Genomic DNA, 12,498 nt, shown 5'->3' with positions numbered 1-12,498 from the left:
CGTGCAGACTCCCCTTGCCCTGCCCCAGCACCAGAGACAACCATCATCTTCAACGCAGGGAAGGAGACATCAACCACCAAAAAACGACAGAAACAAGAGACATTGCCCAGAGGCTGGGAGAAAAGGTTTCTCATTCTGTGCCCTTAAACCACAGACAAAGAGTCACAGAAACAAGGTTAACAGAAATTTGGGACATCATCTGATCCAAACCCTCCTTTCACAGATGAGTAAACTGAGGCCCAAGGGGAGGAGGGCTCTGCCCAAGGCCAACAGGGCAGAGTCCCAGGGCAGGAATAGTTCACCATAGCCTCTCACTCCAAATTCAATACATCAAACCAACTGACAGTGTGGTGGGTGTTTGGGAATTCCGGAAAGCATGCGAACACCTGTGTGCTGAACACTGTAAGGTACGTACATCTGATTTACCAAGTCCACGCCAGCCACGTGCGTTGGCCCACGAGTCATGCTGCTGCCTTCAAGCCATTTCATGAAAGCAGAGCGTGCCATGAGTCATTTCCCTGGCATCCAAGCCATTGTCAGAATGGTCTCCAGAGAAGATGGCAAAGATGCCACCTGGGTGTCCCCCTTCAAGAACAGACTAAATGAGAGGCAGGAGTGACAGGTCTCTTCCTCCCACCCCATACGCAGCCTACGTTCGGGTAAAGTCAATATTTGCAAACACCTAAGCCAAAGAATTCGGTTGTGCGTGCCAAGCTCCGGTGTGGGAATTCCCTCCAGGACTCTGGCCCAGTCAACGGAAGACACGTCCCTGTTTGTCCACAATTATGTCCTTGGCAGGGAAGCAAGCAGTCCTGAAAGGAGTCGTGTGCACCCTGGGTAGGATCAGGAGGACTGGGAGGGAAACCAGAGGCGCTTCTAGGCCGAGGGGACTAAGACTCAGGCACATTGCTGGTGCTTTTCTATGCAAATGAATTAGAAAGTGCCTCCTGGGCAGCTCAGATGCCAACCAGGGAGGATGGCAGCCCTGAGCCCCGGAGCTGCTGCAGGCACAGTGAGATGGGTCCCAGCTTCTTCAGTCTTCTCCAGCAGAGGCTGGTTCTGAAGCCAGCCCGGGTGCTTCGAAGGGAGCAGGACAAGAGAGGAACACGCCTCCCTGACATCAGGAATCACTATCAAGCTACAGTAATGAAGACAGCAGGGGACTGGCACAGGGACAGCTGAACAGACCAATGAAACAGAAGCGAGTCCAGAAACTGTTCCATGCCTGCGTGGAACCCTGACATACGAGAGGTGATGTGCAATCAGGAAGGAGGCCTCTACGAAACAGGGTGGCGTAACCCGTTATCCATTCAGAAACAAGGGGAAAAAGAAACTGGATCTTTACTTTACACCAGACACAAACATCAATTCCAGGTGGATTAGAGACCTAAATGTGAAAGGCAAAAACATCTAATGGGGTCAGCTCTAGGTCCGGCCAAAAATCTTTGGGAACAAGTCTGTCCTTCATAAAAAGGGAACAAGTGGCCCTGGGATGCTCACACAGGGTTCTCGGTCACTGTGAGGATAGTAGTGGGTCCCGATCATGCTGCCGCCCTGCTCCAAAGCCTCCTCCACCAGGAAGTCCTTCCTGACTACCAGTCCCCAGGAGGCAGGAATCCTGCCTTGGCTCTGTTGACCCTGACAAGTGGTGCCGGGGCAAAATCTTCACAACCATGTCAAAAGCTCACATTTATCAACCACTTGCTCTGTGTAGGAGCTTGACCTGTATCATCCCACTTAATCCTCAGAATCATTTCATGCAACAGTTTCTATGCCATCCTCATTTTCAAATGAAGAAACTGAGACTCCTATTATAGCGGGAACTGGCTTGCCTAGGGTCACACAGCTTCTAGGTGCCAGGGCCAGGATTCAAACCTGGGTCCCTCTGACTCCGAAGTCTTGCCAATCGCTCCAATTATATTCATACCACGTCATGTCCTGACCCTTTAACAGATATGAAATCAATTTGCTAGTGCCAACATTTAAAAAAATAAAATTTAGAATGGACTAGAACAGGAAATATCCAAGGGTCTCACACACAGATTCTGTTTGTGAATCCTCGTTTCACATGTAAGTGGATCTGCATGCATTAGGTGGAGATGAAAACACATTTCTTTCTAGAGGTCACAACCCGCCAAGTCCTCATTCCATGCAGCAGGGAGCTGTGGGGAAAGGTCGCTGTCTAGACTTCATCCCGCACACATAGGATGGGGCCTGGTCTTGGCATTAGCCTCCTCTTTGCTAAGACGAATCCTGGAAGGAAAGCTCGCCGGAAGCAGCCCTTTGAGTTCATTGCTGTGTGCAAAGACGGGAGGTCAAATGCCTCTGATAAGGGTCTCTTCCTAGATGGCATCTCTGGAGGGCCAGGCAGCATCTCATCCGAGAGTCCACATCCTTGCACCCCTTCCCCCTTTCCCCTCCTAGACTCCAGGCTGGACAGCTGGGTCTACAAGAGAAAGCTGCAATTTCCCTCAAAAGACAGAGCCATCTGGGTTTAAGAAAAGTACAAGCGGGTGACCAATGGAGCCATCCTGCCTTTCAATGTCTTTAATGTCCACATAGAAGGGCCGTTCTGCTATTTGATTTTGTTTTTGTCAACAAATTCACTATCAAAGTTGGTCCAGTCACTTCAACTGTTAGGTTTGGATCATCTTTTCAAGACACACAATCTTCAGCTTGTGTTACATGTGCAGTAGACGGTCCAAAAACCCAGTCGCCCAACCACCACTGCTACCAGAAGGTAAGGTGAACTTCCCCGAAGAGCTGGGCCCAGGGTTAGTTAGCAGGACTTGGACACCAGCCCTCGCTGCCCTTCGCCGTCTGTGGTTCCCATCATTATCACCTCGAAGGGCCGGCCCGAGCCCAGTCTCCCTTCTTTAGTAGGATCCCACAGCTTTTACTCTGCTCCTGCAGGAGTCAGGGAATGCTGTCATTTAGATTAGGTGCATGATTATTCCTTAAATCCTCATCACTGTCTGTCCCTCTGAACTGCCTGTGATTTTCAAAAGCAACTGCACTTTCCCCAGTATGCTGGGCTCCCTGGAACTTCACTACACTGGTTGCTCCTCAGCCACTCCAGGCACAGTCCTACCTCTGCCCGGAGGTACATCTCCCTCATAACACTTAGTGAACTCCTACATTGTCCACAAGACCCAGCTCAAATGCCACTTCCTCCATGAAGCCATTCCTGGGCCCCAAACTCCGAAATAGAAATCATACCTCCCTTGTCTATGCATCCATACCTGACTGCTCTGCACAGACCTCCACTACCCCACCATGCAGGATGTTTGTCTATTTCCCTCTCGGTCGCCCTGAAAGCATGAACAGGAAACACCCCTAGAGCTCCCTAAGTGCTTGTTGAATGAATGAATGTGCGGTCCATTAGCATAACAGGAGCCACGACATTCCAAAATGAACTCGGGAGTGCTCCCATAACAGCTCCAAGTGACACATTAACCTTCTGCCTCTACTCAAGTCAGGTGACCAGAAAACAATGTCCCTTGTGTGCCGTAAGTTAAAGCCCCAGGAGAAGCGCCTTCACTGGTCTAGGATGGAATATCATCAGGCACTCCACATTGTTTGGAGGCAATGAAAGTAAACAGCCATACAAAGAACTTTTTTTTTGTAACCCCTGGAGACATGCACATTAGAATATTCAAATTCCATGTCAGTCCCTCCCACAGTTCATTACTGGGGGGAAAAACTTTTTTCTCCTGATGAATGGTTAATTTGTCTCCTGACCGAACAACAGGAACTTTGGAAACCACTACGCATCCTGGAAGCTCAGTCAAATTCAGTGCTCAGCTGCCATAACCACGTCACAGCTGGCACCTGGTGCACCGAGCTCAACATTCCTCTACATAATTTCTTAACTTTCTTCAGCCTTAAATTAACTAACGTAGATAGCTGTAATTGTTAATTTTGCAAGGCACCTCAAGTCCTTTGTGAAAGTGGAGACTGGGAGAGGTAGAAAAAATGACAAAGAAAGATGGGAAGGATGATCAGGAGAAAGAGAAGGGAAGAGAGAAGCATTCTCGGTGCCCCCTTTCCTGGTTACAGGAAGCCAAGGGCTGAACAGTGAGATGCAGACCCTGGGAATGCACCTGTGCGCTTGTGAACAAGGCCCTTCCCCCACCCTCGGCCATGACAGTCACAGGCAGCAGCTGTGTTCCACACCCCTACTTCTCTGAGCTCTTGGAGTTCTTTCTTAGGATGGCACTTTGGGATTCTGCTCCCTTCCCATCAGGGCCCCCTGTAGCTGTCCTTGACTATGACCCAGGAAGATAAATAAACGGAGGCCACAATTCCCAGACTGTCCACTCCAATCAACCAACTGGGATAAAACTCCTCTGCTCCTGCCACAGACTCCTGTGAGACCCCCAGGAGGGTACGCACACCCTCCGCACAGACACCACGTTCCAGATGTCTGAGCCAGAAGGATACTGAGGGTCGTCTTTCCCAGTGGGGAAAAGCTGAGGTACGGGGTGGGGGGAGTGGACATCCTCAGCTCATTTTTATCGGTAGCATGTATGTCCTTTGCCCCATGGTAGAAAGAACAGTAAACCAGGGGTGATAACATGGGGTTCTTGCCTCAGCTCGACCTCTCTGTCACCTGTGTGACCTTAGGCAAGCCAGGTGAGTTCTCTGTGCCTCATTTTCCTCATTAAGAGAATGAGATTTGAGTCTTGCTGCCTGCTTGCAGGGTGACTGAGGATCTGAAGGAGAAAGACAAGGGTAGCACTTTGGACACTAAGCAACGGGGAGGGCTAAGGAACCCTAGGAGAGACTCCGGGAGGCACGTGCCCCAGGAGAGTGTGTGCTGGGTGTCATGTGGGTCCCTAGGAAATTACCTGGAAAAGGACTGCCTGGGGCTGCACCAAGTATTGTCTCATCAGCACGGGGCACCACTGCCATAGCATGGAGGAGAAAAGAAACACAGACACGTGAGAAGGAGGGCAGCATGGAGGAGGGCAGCTCGGGGGACAAGGCCGCAGGGCTGGCTCCCTCAGGTGGCCACCTTGGGCCACGAGGCTTCCCCATCACCTGCTGACTTCCTCTAGGCTCACTGCTGGGCCTCGGGGGGCCCTCGGGAGCTGGGCCGGAGCCAGGCCAACCACGCCCATCCTGAGGGACCGGACACCTGCCTGCCCACACACCTACCCAGAGAAGGATGAAAGGTAGAGGCGGGGAGGCATGTCCCCCAGGCCTGGCCTGATGGCCTGAGATCGAGGAGGCAGAGGGGTCCTGATGCCTGAGACAGCCAGGGTGGGACAAGGGTCTGTAGGCAGGTCTCTCCCTTCACTGGCCTCTGCTTCCCCATCTGTCTGAGGACTTGCTCTTGATCTCTAAGTCTCCTGCCACCGCAGATGCTCTCTGCCTCTATAACTGGCCACATGACAAAGTCGAGATGCCCTCATAAACAGAGGAATACCAAGGCAAGTAAAGAGAGATGGAGAAGGTCCTACAGGTTAGAGAAAACTCGGAGATGCATCAGTCAATCACAATGTGGACCCTGATTCCAACAAACCAACTGTAAAAAATACAACCGCAAAAAAAAAAAAAATATATATATATATATATAGCACAGTGAAACATCTGGAAACGTAAACATGAATTGGGTATCTGACAACATTGTAGAGTTTGCTAACTTGTGAGGTGTCATAATGATATCATGGTTATACTTTAAGGCCTCATCTTTTAAAGAGTCATTTTGAAATGTTTACAAATGAAGTAATACAATGTCTGGAGAAGGCTTCCCAATAAGGTGGGGTTAACAAAAGTGGTATATTGCCCTGGCCAAGTGGCTCAGTTGGTGCATCATCCTGTGCACTAAAAGGTTGCGGGTTTGATCCCCAGTAAGGGCGCGTTCGGATCGGTTTCTCTCTTACATAGATGTTCTTCTCCCTCTCCCTCTCCTTCTCTCCTTGTCTCTCTAAAATTAATTTTTAAAAAGTGGTATATCTATGCAATGGAATACTAGTCAACAATGAAAAGGAACAAGGTACTGATGCATGTTACACCCTGGATGACCTGAGAAGCATGCTAAGTGAAAGAAGGCAGAAACAATGTCTGGAACTGGCGAACCTGCAGAAAGCAGAACAGGGATGGCTGGAGCTGGGTGGGAGCACAGATAAACTATACACCCACACGAGGGAGCTTCGTGGAAGGATGGACTGCTCTAAAACTAGAGTGTGGTGTTGGTGGCACACTCTGTAAGTTACTAAAAACCACTGACTGTGTGCTTCAAGTGAGTGAATTCTATGGTATAAAAATTATACTTCTTTGTCCTGGCCGGTTTGGCTCAGCGGTTAGAGCATCAGCCTGTGGTCCAGAGAGACCTGGGTTCAGTTCCCGCTGAGGGCACGTACCTCAGTTGCAGTTTGACCCCGGCCCTGGTTGGGTTGTGTGGGAGGCAGCCACTTGATGTGTCCCTTTCACGTCGATGTTTCTCTTTCTCTCTCTCTTCCTCTCTCACTCCCACTCTGTCTGAACAAAAAATGGAAAAATGTTCTCAAGTGAGGATAAAAAAAAAAGTACTTCAATGAAACTGTTAAAAAATAAAGCGGAGTGTGGGGAATGTAGGAATATCAATGAAACAAGACTAGCATGAGTCAGTATCGTCGAATCTGGGGAAGGGTGCTTACATGGTCATTAGACTATTCGTCTACTTTTGAGATTCTCCTTAATTAAAGTCAAAAACTCCAAACAGCATGTATTTGACTCATGGCGCCACTTGCCAGCATCCATCAGTTGTCCAACAAATACCTGTGGGATAATGACGGCCCAAGAGGCCCAAGACTGCCAGGCGTCTGCTCTTTTCAAAGCCATTGTCCCTCCATCTCAGGGACTCCACAGTCCCAAACACAAGAAGCATAAGGTCTCTCATCTGCCTAGCACTTGCAGGTCCTTATGTCCTTGGAAATCCTGGGGTGTAGGCAGACACAGAGACAGAGCTCAGAGGGAATCTGAGGTGTACCAACTCCAAGTTCAGTGCCAGGCCGTTGCCCCAGAATTTGGAGAAATCTTCACTACCAGCCCTGAGGGTAAGGCTCGGACACTTTCAGACACTTACAGTGGGACATCTTCTCCCTGAAGCGCCCTGGCCACAGACCTACCTCTACGCCTCCAGCTAGGGAGAGAGCTCTGAATCTGAAGCAAGAAGGAGGAAGGTTCCACACTCTTAAACCTGGGTACGCAAAACTGCACCTGCAAAGCCTACGTGAAGGAATAGTTCTGCTGTGACGACAGTGGATTAGACTGATTGGCAGAGAGCCTGGAGACCCGGGCAGACCCCACTCCTGTCTGGGCCTCAGTGACTCCATCTGTCAAATGAGGGAGATGGGCCAGAACTGGCAGGGCCCTTCTGGTTCCGAGGCTTCACCAGGGTCTGTGCCCCAGCCAGTTGGGGGCCCCACCATGTGGAATGGGTTTCCGCCTGATGTGGCTGAGGCTGGGCTTAGGCTACACTCTGTGGGTGGGAGAAGATGTTGCCCATTTTACCCAGGCCCCTGATTCCAGGCATCTGCAGCCATCAGGGGAGGAGTGCGGCTGAGGAAGCCCACCAGCCCTGGGGCCAGGCGGACAGGGTTCAGGTCTGACATGGCCAAGTTCATGCTCTGTGAAACTAGGCTAGGCGCCTCCCATTCTCAGCTCCTTTTCTCACTGGAAGCACAGGTGACTTACCTCCCAGGTTGTGAGAAGGCACAGAGCGGGTGATAAGAATGTCAAGTTCTCGTTTTGTGAGTTCTTGGGGCCAGACGTATAAATAAACACCTTGTAAATGCTGAAAAGGTCAGTAGGAGGGACCCTGCAGTGATGGAGCTGTACTGTTTTGTTTTTTTTTAAATATGTTTTCTTTTTATTGATTTTTATAGAGAGAGGAAGGGAGAGAGAAACAGAAACATCGATGAGAGAGAACACTGATTGGCCGCCTCCTGCATGCCCCCACTGGGGATCGGGTCCACAACCCTGCCCTGACCAGGAATCAAACCAGCAACCTCTTGGTGCATGGGTCAACGCTCAACCACTGAGCCACACCGGCCGGGCTGTATGTATCTTGAGTCTAGCAATGCCAATACCCCCATGTGACATTGTACTATAATTTTGCAAGATGTTATGATTAGAGGAAACTGGATAAGGGTATATGGGATCCCTCTGTATTATTTCTTACAATTGCATATGACTCTACAATTACCTCAAAATAAAAAGGTTAATTTTTAAAAAGAATAAAACAACGTTTTAGCACTCCATCCCTACTAAACCTAATAAAGGTTAATTAAACTTGGAAACAAATGTTTGCTAAATGGAGACTATAAATGATGCTTGCAAAAGTACTCCATAATTTACAAAGTGCTGCTGTTAGAATTGACTGGGGGGAGGACCTGCAAGGATTCTTAATGGCTTCCCATTTCCAGGAAGCCTTCCCTGATTTCTTCTCCTCTGTGTTCCTAGAACACCTCAGTGGGCGTATCTCCCCCACTGCACTTAGCACTCTGCATTGCACACTTAATTGTTTAAGGCCCTTATCCCCTCACTAGAGTGTGAACTTCATGAGGATGGGGCTGTGTCTCCCTCATCTTTGTGACAGCAGCTCCTGGCCCAGTGCCCAGCTCTGAACAGATGTGACATAAATGCCTATGGAACCAAATGAACTGGGACAGGTACGATGGCCTGGCTCTGCCAACAGCACCGGAGGTGCTTCCCGGGGTCACTGAAAGGATAAGTGATCTCAGGGTGCTTTTATTCATCAGAAAGTACCGTAAGCATGAAAGACATGCCCTCCATTCATTTGGCTCTCCAGAACTGTTCCCATGCCTGAGTCAAACGGTCTGCAGTGGAATGGAGGGGCTTCCAAGAAGAGATTTGCAAAGTTTGACTGACTCATCTCTCCCTGTTCTGTTTAGGGCCTTCCAGGCTCCCCTCCAGCGCAGCCCCAAACACACTGCCAGGTGTGGAATAGCAGGGGAAGCCCCGAGGAGGAGACTGAAATCAGATACTGTGGTTTCTGTCTGGAAGAAATTTTCCAGCAATGACTAAATAGGAGGTCCCCCCTCCCCCACCTCACCCCCAGCCACTTAGAGAATCATGGTGAGCCCAAATCTCAGGGCCCAAAGGAGCTCAGGGATTATGGAGGCTGGTCTTTATATGATGCTTGAAACCCACCAGTGATGAGGAACTCACTACTTCCTGAGGTAGCCCCTCCAGGCCACACAGCTCTGGCCATAAGAAAGTGCCAAATCTGCCTCTTTAGGCTTCTACACTTTAGTCTTGGCTGTGCCCTCTGGGATCCTGTTCCCACAAATGTCCTCCCAAGCCACAGCTGTCAGTGATGTCCCCGCCTGAACCCAATGCAAGGGCTCAAGTCTGCACTCCACAGTGCACTCCCTCGCTCGGGCATAAAAAGCTTCTGCTTTTCCTGTGGCTTCATCAGCTGGCTGACTCATATTGCCCTCACAGTCAACACGCAGCTCACTCCAAGTCCATTAGAAATAATGGTGTTGGAAAAACTGAACAACTACATGCAAAAATATAAAGCTAGACCACCAACTTAAACCATACACAAGAATAAATACACAAAATGGATAAAAGACTTAAATGTGACTCATGATTCCATAAAAATTCTAGAAGAAAATGCAGGCAACAAAATTTCAGACATTATATGCAGCAAAATTTTCAGATACATCACCTAAGGCAAGAGAAACAAAGGAAAAAATGAACACATGGGACTACATCAAACTCAAAAGCTTTTGCACAGCAAAAGAAACTATCAAAATGGAAAGGCAACCCACTATATGGGAGAGTATAACTGCCAATAATACATCACATAAGGGGTTAATTTCCAAAATATATAGAGTACTCACACAACTCAACGAAAGGAAGACAAAGAACCCAATTAAAAAATAGGCAGAGGACCTAAAAAGACACCTCTCCAAATAGGACATATAAATGGCCAAGAGACATATGAAAAAATGCTCAATGTCACTAATCACCAGAGAAATGCAAATTAGAACAACAATGAGGTATCACTTCATACCTGTCAGAATGGCCGCCATCAACAAATCATCAAACAAGTGCTGGTGAGGGTGTGGAGAAAAGGGGACTCTAGTACACTGCTGGTGGCAATGCAGACTGGTGCAGCCACTATAGAAAACAATATGGTATTACTTCAAAAATTAAAAATTAAATTGCCATTTGACCCAGTAATCCCACTTCTAGGAATATACCCTAAGAAGCCTGAAACACCAATCAGAAAGAATATATGTACCCCTATGTTCATAGCAGCACTATTTACATTAACTAAGATCTGGAAACAGCCTAAGTGTTCATCAGTAGACGAGTGGATAAAAAAGCTGTGGTACATATACACAATGGAGTACTATGCAGCTGTAAGAAAGAAAGATCTTTTATCCTTTGGAACGAACGACATGGAGGGACCTGGAAAGTATTATCCTAAGTGAAACAGGCCAAGCAGAGAAAGACAAATATCACATGATCTCGCTTATTTCTGGAATATAATGAACTAAACAAACTGATAAATAAAATAAACCCAGAGTCGTGGAACTGGGGTACAGACTGACAATCCTTAGACGGGATAAACCACAGAACTTGTATGCACGTATGCATAACTGATGGACATAGACAACAAAGCTGGGTACGGGGTGGGAGGGGATGGGGAGGAAGGTGTCAATGGGGGGGGGACATCTGTAACAAAAATAAATTTTTTAAAAAAAAGAAATAGAATGTGATTTTGCATATGATTTTTTTAAGCATTCTTTCTCTCCCACCCCTAACCAGTGTGTTACTTGCAAACCAGAATGCTCTGCACTTATAAACCCTCCCTGGTTCCCCACTGCCTTTGGGTAACGTCGACCTGAGCCGTACAAGGCCCCAGTCCAAATCCCAACCTACTTTTCCCGCTTCAACTCTGATCCACCCTACATCCAAACCCTGCCCTCTACTTAACCACACCACACACACTGCTCCGAGTGCTCAGGTCCCTCCACTCAAAGCCTTTGCTCACAGTTTTCCCAGCCTTGCCCCAGTCTAAATCCTTGTCCTCTAAGGCCCGGTTCAAATCCCATCTCTTCCTGGATGCTTTCCTAAGTCTCTGGTTGAAATAAATCATTTCCTTCTCTGAATTCCCATGACATTTCCCCACACTCTGTTCAGGACATGTGTCCCATGCTACTGTATTCCGGTCACTTGGCAGCATGTCTGTCGCCCTGTGAGATGAGGAGGCTCCTGTGGGCAGCATCTCCACCTGGCTGGAAGTCAGGCCCCACCAGCAGGCCTGGGCAGGACCCCGCTGCCTGCAGCGGGGCGAGGGACAGGGAAGGAGCGGACTCCGTGGGAAATCTGCAAGAAGAGCAGGAAGGGAGGGCCGGGCTCAGGGCACGCTGGCTCTTGTATTTGTCTTCCCAAACACAAGAGGAGAAATGACAAGGCTTGGAGCACAAAACAGCTTCTGGAGGATCAGAGCTGGGACCACCAAGGCTCCTAAATGATAAGAAGATGCAGTGAGGGGGAGCCATGGGGGAGAGGGAGGAGGACTCCCTGTGTGGGAGCTCAGGGTCTGCTCAGGCTCTGCCTACTTGTGTGACAGGCAGCTGCAGATCCTGATGTGGAGAAATGGGGGGGGGGGTTCCCAAAACAAGGCTCTGTCTCAGGCAACCCAACACCACAGGCTTCTTCCAGGAGGCCCATGGTGTGGCCTGCCTGTCCCACCCTGCTACAAGGCCACGAAGGGAGAAGGACAGGGAGGTCCATTAGCCCCAAAGGAATGAAAGCCTCTTGGTTACCAAGGGGCCTAAACAGGGGCATGCAAAGGGAGGCCCCCCCATCCTAACCCAGTATGGGAGTATAGGGGGCATCCCAGGATGCTCACAGTTCACTTCCATTTGAACAGACTCCCCAGCTATGAGGAAACAGAAAGGTTATCCTGGGGCCATACATGAAAAGACCCCTCTGCACTGTAAGATCAACAGGGTAGGGGCAGAAAGGTGGGCCTGGCCACCCCTCCCCACCACCACCTCCACCTTGCTGCTGCTGAGGGGTGACGCACGTGTCTTTTCTATCTCTCTCTCTCTCCTCCTCCTCCTCCTCCACTTCCTCCTCTTCCTCCTCCTCTCCCTTTCTCCCTCCCTCCCCTTTCAGGTCAAAGGCCATCTCTCTGCCCCTTCAGCTCCCCATCAGAAAGAACTTGCTAAAAGTCAATATTCTGCAAAGGCAAACAGGCTGTCTTGGGAGCGAGTATCCGCTTTGTCACCAAAGTTTGCTGGGGCCAAAAGAAACTGTCCCAGGGAAGTAGGAGAAAGAAGGCAGACAAGGCCATGCCTCCTGTGGCTAGTCTGGACGCCTGGGTTTGCAGTTCAGAAGACTCTGGCAGCTCTCACTTAACGCTCCCATGCAGAGTAGCAGTCAGAATCCCTTGCGCTTCCTGGTGCTTACCCTACACCAGCGACTGTTCTCGGTGTTAAAACACATTAATTTATTTAATCC

At 49.2% G+C, this 12,498-nt stretch overlaps 1 protein-coding gene across 6 annotated transcripts in view; it reads right to left on the bottom strand.

The window, feature by feature from the left end:
* PAX5 (paired box 5) overlaps positions 1–12,498 on the bottom strand; it is a 167,497-nt gene that overhangs the window by 69,143 nt on the left and 85,856 nt on the right. The window contains exon 7 of one of the 6 annotated variants that reach the window (XM_036260990.1): positions 4,851–4,907. The exons of the other annotated variants lie outside the window; for them this stretch is intronic. Within the exon in view, the coding sequence (XP_036116883.1) occupies positions 4,851–4,907 (57 nt within the window). The remainder of the gene's footprint in view (positions 1–4,850; positions 4,908–12,498) is intronic. 6 annotated transcript variants of the gene reach the window in all.

Source organism: Molossus molossus, unplaced genomic scaffold (genome assembly GCF_014108415.1).
Source record: "Molossus molossus isolate mMolMol1 unplaced genomic scaffold, mMolMol1.p scaffold_m16_p_14, whole genome shotgun sequence".
NCBI classification, from domain to species: domain Eukaryota; kingdom Metazoa; phylum Chordata; class Mammalia; order Chiroptera; family Molossidae; genus Molossus; species Molossus molossus.
This window is presented reverse-complemented; position numbering and strand designations above follow the sequence as displayed.